This window comes from Podarcis gaigeae, assembly GCF_964106915.1.
Source record: "Podarcis gaigeae genome assembly, chromosome: 9".
NCBI lineage: Eukaryota > Metazoa > Chordata > Lepidosauria > Squamata > Lacertidae > Podarcis > Podarcis gaigeae.
In genome coordinates, this window is record NC_139685.1 from 79287824 (window position 1) to 79302021 (window position 14198).

Here is a 14198-nt window from a genome sequence, read left to right on the forward strand (position 1 = left end):
AGGTGAAAAAGATCTAGAGGTCTTGGTGGACCACAAGCTTAACGTGAGTCAACAGTATGAGGCAGCAGCAAAAAAAGCTAATGCTATTCTGGGCTGCATCAACAGAAGTCTAGTGTCCAGTTCAACGGAAGTGATAGGCCCACTCTATCCTGCTTTGGTCAAACCACACCTGGAATACTGTGTCCAATTCTGGGCACCACAATTTAAGAAGGATGTTGACAAGCTGGAACATGTGCAGAGGAGGGAGACCAAGATGATCCAGGGTCTGGAAACGAAGCCTTATGAAGAACAGTTAAGGGAATTATACCCAACTTAACCCAGTAAAGAAGAGACTGAGAGGAGATATGAGAGCCATCTTCAAATACCTAAAGGTATTCCATCACATGGAAGATGCAGCAAGCTTGTTTTCTCCTGCTCTGAGGGGTAGGACCAGAAGCAATGGATTCAAGTCACAAGAAAGGGGATTCTGACTAAACACCAGGAAGAACTTTTTGAAAGAGAGCTGCTCAACGGTGGTACAGTCTCCCTCAGGAGGTGGGGGACTCTCCTTCATTGGAGGTATTTAAGCAGTAGTTGGACAGCCGTCTGTCATGGATGCTTTAGCTGAGATTCCTGCGTTGCAGGGGGTTTGGAATAAATGACGCCCGGGGTCCCTCTACAATTCTATGATTCCATGGCTCGATGTTAACCAAATCACCTTCATCTATATCCCTGCTGACATTCTCAAAAAACTCTAATAGGTTCCTGGCACGGGCTTTGGCTTTGCAGAAGCCATGCTGGCTCTGCTTCAGCAGGGCTTGTTCTTCAATATGCTTGGTTATTGTACCTTTAACAGAGCTTCCCGCCAGCACACGGCACCAGCCTCACCTTGAAGGTGGTCGTTCCATATAACTTCGTCGTGTGGACGGTTTCTGGCAGGACGTTGGTGATGTTGGTTATGAATTCCTCAAGGAACCTGCAGGACTTCTCCAAGTGTGTCGTGTTGATAATAATCTGGACCAGCTGGAAAAGGAGCAGACACACATTTCACACTTTGGTTTTTCAACAACCGACAGCAGAACAGATAAAGCCAAGGCAACCCACAATGGGCACCTGCGGTCATTCAGACACAGCCTCTGGCAGAACACAATAGGTCTGGACAAAGAGTCAGGGAAACGGGTCTCTTTTCCCCAACAGGTGATGTTTCTATGCCATTCATGGCTCTCTGGGAAGGAATTTCCCAAGGATTTCTGCTAGAGGCAGAAGAAAAACTCTAATGAATTTTCTAAATTCAGCTCGTCTCCAATCCCATTAAAAGGCAATCTGGCTACAGGAAGAAAAAAAAGCAAGACAGTAGATCTGAAGCCCTTTGCCAATAAGTCTTAAGTGACAGGAGCCTGAGTGACAGCTCCTCCCTCCCTCCCCCCAGCTCAGACAAGGCTCTTTAGGAAAACCTGCAGGCACTCGGAGGGGCAATTAAGAAAGAGCCAATTTGGTTGTCTCAGGATTTGAGGGTTTGTGACTGCTGCAAAACATGCCCTGTTATTTTTTCTTGGGCTGGAGGGGGGGAGATAAAAATGCTCCTGCGCCTGACATTAGAGGTGGCTGCAGGTATTTCTAAGGAGGTGCAATACAACAAAAGAAAACCAGAACCCCTTTTTCTCCTCCTGCCTTCCCCTCCCTGTCCCCCCCCCCCGGGTGCTGGGGATTTTACACTAAAGAAGGGGGATTCGCATCAGTTGCAGGGCTCCCTCTTACCTCTGGAGCCATCTCAGCTACTTTTGATCATCTTCCCGTTTTTTTGAAACCAGCTTGCTTCCATTCCAAGGCCTCTCCCCACTCCTGCCAGGCTTCCAACAAATACAGTGGAACCTTGGTTCCCGAACTTAATCTGTTCCGGGAGTCTGTTCGATTCCCAAAACAGTTTGGGAACCAAGGCGCAGCTTTTGATTGGCTGCAGCAGCTTCCTGCAGCCAATCAGAAGCCACGGAAGCCACGCTGAGCGTTTGGCTTCCAAAGAACATTCGAAAACTGGAACAATTACTTCCGGTTTTCATTCATTCAGGAGCCAAGGTTCCACTGAATCTAACTACCCCTTTTGCCACCACCTTATTAAGCCAAGAAGGTTGGCTGTTTGTGGTTAGTAAGATTAGGTGAGGCTGGGTGGAGAGTGCAGCGCATGGGTGCAAGATCTCTTGAGGGTGAAGTGCAATCGCAGATCTACTCACGCTGGGGGTAGCCAGCCCCACCACCACATTCCACTTTTAGTCACGCGTGTTGCATGCAGGCTCTCCCAGACCCCACGTCCCCATTGATCAGCGGGGCCCCAGCTTATTTGGCAGGTGCATCACGGAGAGCTCCTTCAAGGAACGGCTAAGAGGACACTTGGACCTTCGGTTTTAGCAGGCGTGAGAGGCTACCACCACCACTCCAAGAATTGTCTGTGTTGTGGAGTAGCACAAGAAATGGCCTTAATGGGGAGGGTGGAAATGATGGGGTGTTTGATATTTGGACATGAGAGATCCTGCGTCCAAGGCAAGGAAGTACAGTGGTGCCCCGCAAGACGAACGCCTCGCAAGATGGAAAACCTGCTAGACGAAAGGGTTTTCCATTTTGGAGGCGCTTCACAAAACGAATTTCCCTATGGGCTTGCTTCGCAAGACGAAAATGTCTTGAGAGTTCCTTCGGGGTTTTTTCCCTTTTCCCCCCCTTTTCCTAAGCCGCTAAGCTGCTTATCAGCTGATCCGCTGATAAGCCGCTTAACAGCTGATCGCTAAAAGCCACTAAGCTGTCAATGGGCTTGCTTCACAAGACTAAAAAACCGCTATACGAAGAGCCTCACGGAACGAATTAATTTTGTCTTGTGAGGCACCACTGTAGGTGGGAGGCAGGAGAAGAGATAAATCAAGTGTGTAAAGAGGGGGCTTTCTACAGGACTGCTGAAAATTGCTCTTCCTTTCAGGCGAGGCCCATGAAGATGGGGAGAAGGCGCACAGAATTCATGCTCCCATATCCAAAGTAACTATGAAGGCAGGGGCAAACACACACACACACACACGTCCGAAAGCAGAACACTCGCCTCCGTCAGGCCGACATTCCTCCTCTTGATGACGTTCTGCAAGCAGTTGCTCAGCGTTCGAGTCAGCAGCAAGTTGGTCGATTTCCGAATCATGTCATCCACCTCGGTGGAGCTGAAAGGCAGAGAGAGACGTGAAGAAGAGAAATTGCTTAAAGGGGCAGTGAACCAAGCATTGCTTTGGAACCAGATAATCCTAGAGGGTCAAGTGGCCCTTTCAAAAATCCAGCATCAAAGACAACGTGGTTGCCATCCAGGCAGACTGAGGACCTGAGGGAATTGTGATTCCAGCAAATGGTAATTTTGAATTTTCATGACGGCGGAATTTTGAATTTTCATGACGGCCAGACGAGTCCTGATGGCGAGCAATGTGCACATGTTGTGTAGTTGAGGATGGAGATTTCAGCCTATCATCACAAAGGAAGGGACATCCAGGCAGAAGCTGAACTGAGCCCACAAGGATGAAGTCCCAAATTGGGAGGGGGGAGAGAAGGAACAGGCACCTGTGATTCACTCTCTTTTTATGTTACACTACTATAAATGGAGGGAGCGGGTGGCGCTGTGGGTTAAACCACAGAGCCTAGGACTTGCCGATCAGAAGGTCGGCGGTTCGAATCCCCACGACGGGGTGAGCTCCCATTCCTCAGTCTCTGCTCCTGGCCACCTAGCAGTTCGAAAGCACGTCAAAGTCAAGTAGATAAATAGGTAACGCTCCGGCGGGAAGGTAAACAGCGTTTCCGTGCGCCACTCTGGTTTGCCAGAAGCGGCTTAGTCCTGCTGGCCACATGACCCAGAAGCTGTACGCTGGCTCCCTTGGCCAATAAAGCGAGATGAGCGCCGCAACCCCAGAGTCGGCCACGACTGGACCTAACGATCAGGGGTACCTTTACCTTTACTATAAATGGAACCATGTTGAATTTTTGAAAACTGTCATTGATTGTTTAATATAAACCACCATGAGAGCTCTTGGTCAAATTCCAGAACAAATTACATGTATTTCATACATATATGAATGGTCCCAAGTCTGAAAGCATGAGGAAATAAAGGAAGATGTAGCAAGTGGAGACCTCAACATGTGTTAATGTACTGCAACTGCAATCCAGTGGAACAGTCCACAGGGACATGACTGCAGCATCCCAAATGGCGTCCAGAGTGAGACCCAAGTCATGTTCCTAGAAATAGGAATCAACAGGGGTGTGCTTTCTGGCATTTCAACAGGGGTGTGTTTTCTAGCATGCACCTATCTGAGTCTGGGTGAGGGCAGCACCCAAAGGGATCCACAAAGGGACCAAAAGGGGCACTAACCCAATTCTCAAGACTCGGAAGGGTGCCGTGTGCCAAGACAAGCCAGACACGTGGCCAAGGGGTTTTTTGTGAGAGCAGAGTGACAAGGAGTCCGTCAATATAAGGAAAGAGCGTAGGAAGGAAAGGATGTAAACGCAGTGTAAGGTAGTCTTTATGTGAGTATACTGTATTCAATTATGGGGTATCAGAGTTTTTCGGGGCTAACCAGGCTGGGATAGCAGGCTTGAGGGTCTTTGAATGTCTGATTGATTTTTTCAATTTCGTTGTTCTGTATGGGACGACGAGAATAAAGATTATCGTATTATCGTATCGATGAGCCTCCGATGAAGCTGAAGGCTGGGAGATTCAGGACAGATCAAAGCCCTTATTGATGCAGTGCCTGGTCAACCTATGGATCTCCCTGGCTGGGATGGCCACCAAGCTGGAGGGTTTTAAATGGGGATTAGACACAATCATGGAGGAGGAGAGGGCGATCTGTGGCTACTACCTCTGCCATGCTTCTGAACTGCAGTTGCTGGAAAGAGCAGGAGGGAAGAGGGCTCTTGTGTCCGGATCCTGCTTCCGGGTTTCTCACTGGGGCATCTGTTTGACCCCTGTGAGAACAGGGCGCTGGAGTAGGTGGAGCAAGGGCCTGACCCAGCAGACTCCTTAGAGGTTCTTATCTCAAGGGCATCACGACAGACAAACCAGGGAGCAACTCTAAACTCTCTAGTTTGAGGCAAGGAGTGCCCCCTCCTCCTCTGCTACCCCCCCAACTCCTTGTACACATTCCTTGTCCGTCCCCCCCACTCCCCAAGGGGAGGCATTTGTTGCTTGGAATCCTAATTAACAAAAATCACACTCCGCGTTCTTTGCTGCAGGGTCTGCTCTTTGCGGGGCAGGGAGGTGGGGAGCTATTGAGTGTGCCGAAAGAAAGACATCTGTGACAGTGACGGCTGGCGGCCCCCGAGTTCCTGCCACAGCAGCCGTGACCTTCGTGGCGGCTGTGATGGACAGCCTGACCCCAATCACTCTGGGGCGCACCATAAATGACAGGGGAGAGGAGAGAGGCAGAAAGAAAAAACCACCGCCGCCTCTGCAGGCAAACGTCCTAATAAAAACTAATACAGGCTGTCAAGCTGAAGGGAAGAGTCAACAGTAGCAGCAGCAGCAGCCTTTTTTTCTCAGCTCCCTTGTTGCTCCTGCTGGAAAAAAGTGCCCTGCTAAGCCAAGGCTGGACATGATAACAATAAAGGCACTTATTTCTAATGAAGGACCAAGGTGGCCTCCAGGCAAGAGGATCGGCCTCTGTTGGTCCTGCTCAAGGGAATCACAGAAGGGAAAGCTCTGGACTCCCAGGAATGTCCCTTGGGAGAGAACTCCACCCTCTACCCAAACCAAGGTGGACATTTTCTGCAAGCATTTGCCCTTAATGCATGGGCCCATGTGGTGCAACACACACTGTTTTTCAAAAGATGGGACTCCAGGGGTGGCAGGAGTAGAAGAACCACACTCAGCCAGAAGGAATCAGAGGAGCAAGATACTCGAGGCATCCGTCTGCGATAAACACCACCGCAATCTTGGCTCTTTGTACCCTGTCCCAAAGGTCAACCCCCCCTCAAATTCTAGATTTGGTGGCCAGAGCAATTGATGTGTTCTACTAGTGTTCATTTTTAATAAAAATAAAAAGTTGGCTTATGTTTGCAGAAGCTCTTCTTCTTCTTCTGATATGGACAGGGAAGGGCCACCTAGTTTTGTTCAGGGTTGAAGCTCCTCCCTTGAAAGCTGATGCAACAAACCGTTGGCTAAGACACCCTTCCTCAACCTGTGCCCTCCAGATGTTTTTGCCTACAACTCCCACCTGTTTCACCATCATACACCTTTCTGGATGTGGCTGATGGGAACCATATAGTCCAACCCACCTGAAGGATGCCTGGGTGGGGAAGGGTACTTTGAAGGGTACCTGTCTTCTTCATCTAAGTTCCAGTTACAGATAGGTAGCCGTGTTGGTCTGCCATAGTCAAAACAAAAAAAATTAAGGTGCTACTGGAAGGAATTTTTTTTCTTCATCGAAATTACACATATGTTGATGATTAATATTATTGGCAGATCCTATTATATGGCAGCATTTTTTTATATGACAACAGGCCCAACAGACAACACTCATCATCACCACCTGATGAGAGGAAGGGGGGGGGTGCCTAAGCAGAAAGGCAGTCCAAAGGAGAAATGGTTTTATGCCCCAAAATGTCCTGGGGAAAAGCACTGGTTTTTATCAAGTCAAGAGGAGTCAGTAGCACCTGGTTGTCATACCTTAGATGAAGGTCTTCAGAGAACTTCAGGCAAGCGTAGATAAATTCCTTGATCTGGCTGTAAACTCTAGGCACAAACTCGGAAAAGGGGAACTTCTTGGGGAACGGTTGCTGAAAAAGGGAGAGGAGAGTGAGAGATGCCCCAAGGCAGATCATGGGGTCAAGGCACATGCAAAGCAGCAGGCGCAATTATTATTATTATTATTATTATTATTATTATTATTATTATTATTATTATTATTATTTCCACAGATAAGACCTTAGCCCCTTTGCTCCCTCCCTCCCCCCGTCTCCCCTTTCAGGGGTCCTTCTTGGACAAAGCCTTTCCGCCATGCAAAGCAGCCTGGCTTCTCTTTCTCTGGGCCTTCTAGTCCTAGAATCGACCCCACACAACGATGATTTGGGGCAGCCAAGCATGTTTTGTTCAGCAGCCCAGGCCTCCCGTAGGAACTAGCAAAGGGAGGCTGAAAGAGGCATGCCAGCAAGCTCCCCACTGGCACCTCAACCAACGTGGGTGTCACCGGGCACAGAATTCCTTTGAAGTCAATTTGATTGTAGCCTTAAAGCTGTGGCCACCAGGAACCAATGCCCAGGTCCTCCGTGACATTCCTCTGCCTATCTCTACACCACCAGCCTCCGACAACCTGGTGCTATCCAGCTGTTTTGCAATGGCCACCAACTTGGCTGGCTTTAGGACTGGACAAATTCATGGATGATAAGGCCATCGATGGGCTACCAGTCAGGATGGCTCTGCTCTCAACTCCACAGAAGGAGGCAGTGAATGCTTCCAAAAACCAGCTGCTGGAAACCACAGGAGGGAGGGGAGAGTTGCCCTTGGGCTTGCAGGTTTCACACGGGCACCGGGTTGGCCACTGCAAGAACAGGATGCTGGACTACATGGGCCTTTGTCCTGATCCAGCAGGGCATTCTTATGTCCTTATGCCCTACCAGGACAGCTCAAGCTTATGGAAGTCGCAGTCTAAAGCATCTGGTTGGTGAAGACTCCTCTGCACCAACCTGCTCATGTTTGCCAGGGAAAAAGTTTATTTCTCTAAAGTCTGACCAAGTTGGAGAGTTTTCTAGTCTTCACCCAAGGCCCTTTCCCTCTTGTCTCTGTAGGGAGAGGTTCTTCTGAGCTAAGGAGCTTGCCCTCTTCCCTGAGGAAGAACATTCTCAGTTTAAAGGATAGATGCCTGATGGACTATGCAGAACTGGCAAAACTGACAAAGAAACAACGGGACAGGGATAACTGTGACTTTAAAGATGAATGGGAACCTTTTACAAAGTATTTAAAGAAGCAACAAAGTGAACTGGACTCCTTGGCAGGCTTTGAATAAACACTCACAAACTTTTTATTGATAATAACCAGTCAGATAAATTACGGATTTATACAATTTTGTAACATGCAGAGAATAGCATCGATGGAGAAACCAGAGATGGAGAAACCAAGTGGACAATTTCCACATAAATAATTAGCTCCAAAAGAAAGATACAAAAAAATCAACAACATAATAACCCCCCCCAGACCCCAGACCCCCACCTACCTGCCCCCCACTTACCTTTTCCAGCTCCGGATCATGGAAGGGAAACTGCCCGACCATTTTCTGATACTGCTCTTCGTTGGCCACCGGGATGGGACTGTAGTTATCCGAATCCAAAATGTTTCTGTGAAATGCCACAATGACAATAAAGGAGGACAGTGAGAAAGTTGGACCTCGCTCTGCTTCGGGTAGGAGGAAGAGGAAGGCCTTGGCCTCCCAGGAAGCCACCACAGGAGCATTTGCAAGAAATGAAATGAAATGAAGCAGAAGAGTGACTCTGACGCTGGAGACAGAACATCGCCAGGATCCACTGGGGACCCAGGAAAGCTACTGGGGGCAGGTGGGCACCGTCCTGCTTCTCCTGCAGAACATACAGTCAAGCGTGTGGAAGGCAGACAGGGAGCAGATGCCACCCTCGGGCCAAATCACAGCAGCCCCTTGCGCACACAGCCTCCCCCAGCCCACAAAAACCTGCCTGGAGTGAGCCCCAGCCCTGCAGCAGGTGTAACCCAGGTGCCGCCCCCTCCCCTGAGGTACAGAAGCATCCTGCCGGGGGAAGAGAAAAAGAGGCAGCCGGCATCTCCGAGGTCTCTGCCCCCGAACGCTTGAGACCAGCCCCCGGGGGCTTCTGAAATTAGCCTCACCTGAAGGCTCCTGCCCACTTCTTCAGCAGAGTCTCACTGTACTGATCCCGGATTTCCAGCAGCAAGTCAAAGAGGTGGTTGACGGGAAAGCCGTATCCCTGGGCAGAGACACACAAACATTCGAGCACACGGAAGACACAAAGGGCCACTTCACACTTTACACAGAGCGGCAGATCCAGGGAGAGAGACGGGCAATGCAGCAAATCCACATTTCGCATCCTGGAGGATCCCGTGGAAAGCAGCTTTGGTGGTCTGCCCCTTGGCTTCTGGGGGACCCTTGGGGCTTTGAGAAGGGCCCCGGGGAAGCTGCACTTCTAGGGTGGAGCACAAGAAATTGCAGCGGGGAACACTTTGGGCAGCCCCTCCCCACAGAATCCTTGAATGGTAAAATTGGAAGAGACACGAAAGGTCATCGAGTCCAGTTCCCTGCAATGCAGGGATCACAGCTAGGAAACCCATTCCGATACGAAACCCAGAAAACCATGGATGGAATTTCAGAACACGAAGGGAAGAGGCAAGTCTCACAGGAGCAGGAAAACCTCTCAGGGGAACCTTGGCAGCAAGCTACAGCCACTCACGCAATGGGGAGAGTCAGGTAAGGCCCAGGGTTGTACAGATTCGGAGGGTCATCAGCTGCTGCAAGCGGCAAATCGTAGGGCAGCCCCCTTTGAGCAAGACAAGGGTTGGGGGGCAGAGAGAAGGGGCCCAGGCTCAGAAGGCTGGCTGAGGAGGCCCTGGGCACATGACAGAAAGCTGGCAGACCTATGGGGCAGCGGGAGCAACAAAGAGGAGCTACACACCTGGAGCGTATCAGCAAAAAGCACAATGAGATTCTTCAAGTCCAAAATCAGGTTGGGGTCAGAGCAGTAGGACTGTAAGAGAGGGGAAAGGGTTATTTATTGACACGCTACTGTTCCACCCCACCTTTCTTCCAGAAGGGTCAGAACAGGGAGCACACCGGGAGGGTGTGTGGAAAAGAAACAAGAAACGTTCTCTTTTAACTTTGGCTTCCCCCCCTAGACTTCAGTTGCTAGGGAAAACAATAGTAACCAGTGGCGTAGCGTGGGGGGTGCAGGGGGGGCCGGCTGCACCGGGCGCAACATCTGGGGGTTAGGGTTAGGGGGCACAAATCCACAGGTTAGGGGGCGGAAATCCACGGGTTAGGGGGCGCAAATTACTTGCCTTGCCCCGGGTGCTGACAACCCACGCTACGCCACTGATAGTAACCAAGGCCCTGCCTTTAAAAATGAGGAATACAATGAAGGGCTTTCGTTGCAGAGAGGGTACCCCTGGAAGCAAATCCAGAGACCAGCACCCATCCAACTTCTGCAATGGTGTTTTCCAAGGACCAAGGTTGCCTGCCCACCTACAACCACTTCAGACCAAAGGACTGATACTCACGGAATGCGTCCGGAGAGCGGCAATCGTCTTTGACAGCGCCATCTCCCAGAGCTCATCGATGTAGACTCTGTCCACCAAGCCCTGGCTTGTGTGCAGGACGTGGTCCTCAATGACGAAGAAGCTGCCAGAAGGGAAAAGAAGGGGAGGCTGTAAGGAGTTGAGCTCAGGTGTCCCTGAGTCCGCATGGAATTCGACAGAATCCGCAAGCTGGGTGGGCTCCTGCAAATCCATCTGGTAAGCCTACAAGTCGTGGGGAAGCCCCATCAGCAGCCTTGGTCCAGAGCTCTGGGTCGGGTGCACCGTTGGGAGTTCACGGGTCTCCTCCACTCACTCCCAGGGTTAGGGTTAGACAGAGCCGGATAGCTTAAGGGGGGTTCAAAAGAATTCTCAGAGAATAAGGCTGCCATTGGCTGCAAGCCGTGATGCTGTGTTGGAGGTGGGATTTCTCTGGATGCCAGTCGATGGGAATCACCAAGGGGAGAGTGTTTCTGCACCCAGGTCCCATTAGGGCATCTGCCTGAAGCAAAGATCCCCAGTGTCAAAGCAGTGATTCTACAACATCAACTTCGTTGGACTGGTCATATTGTGCAGATGCCTGATGATCGTCTTCCAAAGCAACTGCTCTATTCTGAACTTAAAAATGGAAAGTGTAATGCTGGTGGTCAACAAGAGAGGTTCAAAGACTGTCTCAAGGCAAATCTAGAAAAATTTAGTACAAACACCAACAACTGGGAAACACTGGCCTGTGAGCGCTCCAGTTGGAGAACAGCCTTTACCAAAGGTGTCAAGGGCTTTGAAGACACTCAAACTCAGGACACAAGGGAGAAACGTGCTAAGAGGAAGGTACACTTGGCAAATCCACACCATGGTCAACTCCTGCCCGGAAACCAATGTCCCAATTGTGGAAGGAGGTGTGGATCCAGAATTGGCCTCCACAGCCACTTACGGACTCATTGTTAAAACCGTGTTTATGGAAGGCAATCTTACTCGGCTATGAGGGATCGCAGCAGCAGAAGCAACAGAAGAAGAAGAAGAAGAAGAAGAAGAAGAAGAAGAAGAAGAAGAAGAAGAAGAAGAAGAAGAAAGATCTGCTTGACCACATTGAAAACAGGATGCTGGGCTAGGTGGCGTGATCCAGCTGCAGGGCTCGCCTTATGTTCTTAGGACGATCTTTCCGGGCAATTTCCTCTAAATATGTACCTCTACTTAGCATTGCACTTGCAACTGGGCTTCAGACTCAAGTGTGTGTGTGTGTGTGTGTGTGTGTCCCTCAAGTCACACACTTGGCTCCTTTGCTCACATCTCCCATAATTATTTGCTCTGCAGGCCTATTTCCACCAATGAGCTGGGAAAGCCTGGTGAATGCACACTTCTCTGGCGTTTGAGAGCTATGCTCAGCACGGCAGCAGAAAGATCCCAAGAACCGGGGAAACCTCTGTGCTCTCATCATTCAGGATGTGGGAAGTCATGCAGGAGGCATCTTGAACCCCAGGAGTCCCTGACAGACATTTTCTTGAAAACCTCCCCCAAAAAAGAGGTTCCACAGCCCCGCTTCCCATGGCAGCTGAAGACCCAATTCACTGTCCACAAAATCCCTTTATTCTCCAGCCTGCAAAATGTGCAAGATCTCTCTGCCCTCACAGGCATCATGCAAGGTTTGGGGCATTCAGACTCATTTAGGAAGAAGCACTTGGTTCTCTTGCTTCAACCCCCTCCATGCAGGACTCAGAAAATGCCTTTTTAAAAGGAAGGGTATTTGCAGCATCTAAGCAGATGAAGAGAAAGAACAATACCTACCCTACAATCTGGTTGAAGTACTTCCGGTAGCCGCCCAACGTCTCGTGCTGGAGGGGGAGAGAAATGGATCAAGATTAAAACGTGCTGAAAAGAGAAGGGAGCAAAATCAGATATCCAGAGGTTTGGTGGAGAAACCCTCAACCCCAGCCCAGCTCGGAACCTGAAACCTATTCAAGGGAGCCCCACCTACCATGTTGGAGGGGGGCTGCAGCACCAGCCGGGCCTGCTTTCTCCTCTGCTTCCGGTAGTAGCTCTCAAAGGAATCTCGGGCGCCCTGAGGAGAAGAAGAGACCTGGTCAAGCTTCAGTCCTGAACGCCCCCACCTCCTGCCCAGAGAAAGCAGCTGCTCCCCAAAGGTGAAGAACTCAGACAAATGTGTTTTGAACATGGCCAAGTAGAGATCTGAGCTCCTGAGTCTGTTGGACCTAGAATCCTGGAGATGTAAGGGACTCTGAAGGCCATCTAGTCCAACCCTCTGCAATGCAAGAATCTCATCAAACGCTTAATAGAAGCATAGAGTATATCCAAGGCTGACCATCCCCAAGCCTGGTTGCAGCAGGCACTCCAGGGAAATGGACTTCCAAGATCTCATTCCTGGTCAGTTACCACCAAGTCTGCCCCCATGAGTATATATGTGAAATTCATATTTTTTTGCTCTGACATGCATCAGTTTACACTTCCTTATATTGAGCTGTATTTAACATTTTACCACTTTGGCACCTCACTGCTCATCTCTAACTCTAGATCGTTTATGAACAAGTTAAAAAAACACAGGTCCCAATACTCCTCTTTGGTGGACTCTGCTTTCTACAGCTCTCCATTCGGAGAACTGTCCCTTTCAATTTATTCCAACTCTCTGTTTCCTGCAACTGTTGTTGATGTTTAGTCGTTTAATTGTGTCCGCCTCTTCCTGACCCGCTGGACCAGAGCACGCCAGGCACTCCTGTCTTCCACTGCCTCCCACAGTCAAACATGCTGGTAGATTCGAGAACCCTGTCCCACCATCTCATCCTCTGTCGTCCCCTTCTCCTTGTGCCCTCCATCTTTCCCAACATCAGGGTCTTTTCCAGGCAGTCTTCTCTTCTCATGAGGTGGCCAAAGTCTTGGAGCCTCAGCTTCAGAATCTGTCCTTCCAGTGAGCACTCAGGGCTGATTTCCTTCAGAATGGAGAGGTTGGATCTTCTTGCAGTCCATGGGACTCTCAAGAGTCTCCTCCAGCACCAGAATTCAAAAGCATCCATTCTTCGGCGATCAGCCTTCTTTATGGTCCAGCTCTCACTTCCATACATCACTACTGGGAAAACCATAGCTTTAACTATATGGATCTTCGTTGGCAAGGTGATGTCTCCTGCAACTTAACTAATCCACAAAAGGACCTCTCCTCTTATCCCTTGACTATCAAACTTTGGAGTCTTTGAAGAGGTACTTTGCCAAAAGCTTTTTGAAAGTCCAAGTGCACTAGGTCAAGTGGCTCGCTGACACCCTTGAAGACAGGACTTGCCTTTGCAGAAGCCATGCTGGCTCTGCTTCAGCAAGGCTTCTTCTTCTATATGCTTGGTTATTTTATCTTCAGCAATACTTTCCACCAGTTTTCCCAAGACGGATGTTAAGTTAAGTGGCCTTCAATTTCCAAGATCCCCTCTGGATCCCTTTTTAAAACTGTTGTTACGTTGGCTACATTCCAGTCTCCTCAGACAGGAAGGCTGATTTGAGGGACAAGTTACATATTTTTGTAAGAAGATCTGCAATTTCACTTTTGAGTTCTTTGGGAACTACTGGATGGATGCCATACAGACATGCGATTTGGACGTTGTCGTTTTGTCTGTTAGGCCTAGAAGTTCATCTCTCTCCATCCCCACTATCTGCCTCAGTCCCTCGGACTCCCTTGCTGCAAAAGGACGTTCAGGCACTGGGATCTGCCCTGTATCTTCCGCCATGAAGGCAGCCCCCAAACTTGAAACCCCTCTCTGCCCAGCCCTGCAGCCACCAGAATGGCAGTCTGGGGTGGGGTGGGAGATGGGGGGATTTTCCTGCCTCATCCACTGGGAACAGCAGCTCCATGTTTTCCTAATCAACCCGACTCCAAGGAACTAAAGGCCTCTTTTCCATTTAAATCTCCCTCTCCCTCCCTCTCTGTGGGTAAGAGAGCAGCAAGAAAGTTCCT

At 49.7% G+C, this 14198-nt stretch overlaps 1 protein-coding gene across 3 annotated transcripts in view; it reads right to left on the reverse strand.

Annotated features, from left to right (window-relative positions):
• Positions 1–14198, reverse strand: part of EXOC6B (exocyst complex component 6B) — a 220723-nt gene that overhangs the window by 79506 nt on the left and 127019 nt on the right. For all 3 annotated transcript variants that reach the window (XR_014568506.1, XM_083757097.1, XM_083757098.1), the window contains 9 exons: positions 12225–12308; positions 12035–12081; positions 10238–10358; positions 9637–9708; positions 8837–8934; positions 8211–8316; positions 6653–6762; positions 3059–3170; positions 868–1002 (listed from right to left, as the gene is read on the reverse strand). Coding sequence is in view for 2 of the 3 variants with exons in the window: in XM_083757097.1 (XP_083613223.1) it covers positions 868–1002; positions 3059–3170; positions 6653–6762; positions 8211–8316; positions 8837–8934; positions 9637–9708; positions 10238–10358; positions 12035–12081; positions 12225–12308 (885 nt within the window). In the remaining variant the exon portion in view is untranslated. The remainder of the gene's footprint in view (positions 1–867; positions 1003–3058; positions 3171–6652; positions 6763–8210; positions 8317–8836; positions 8935–9636; positions 9709–10237; positions 10359–12034; positions 12082–12224; positions 12309–14198) is intronic.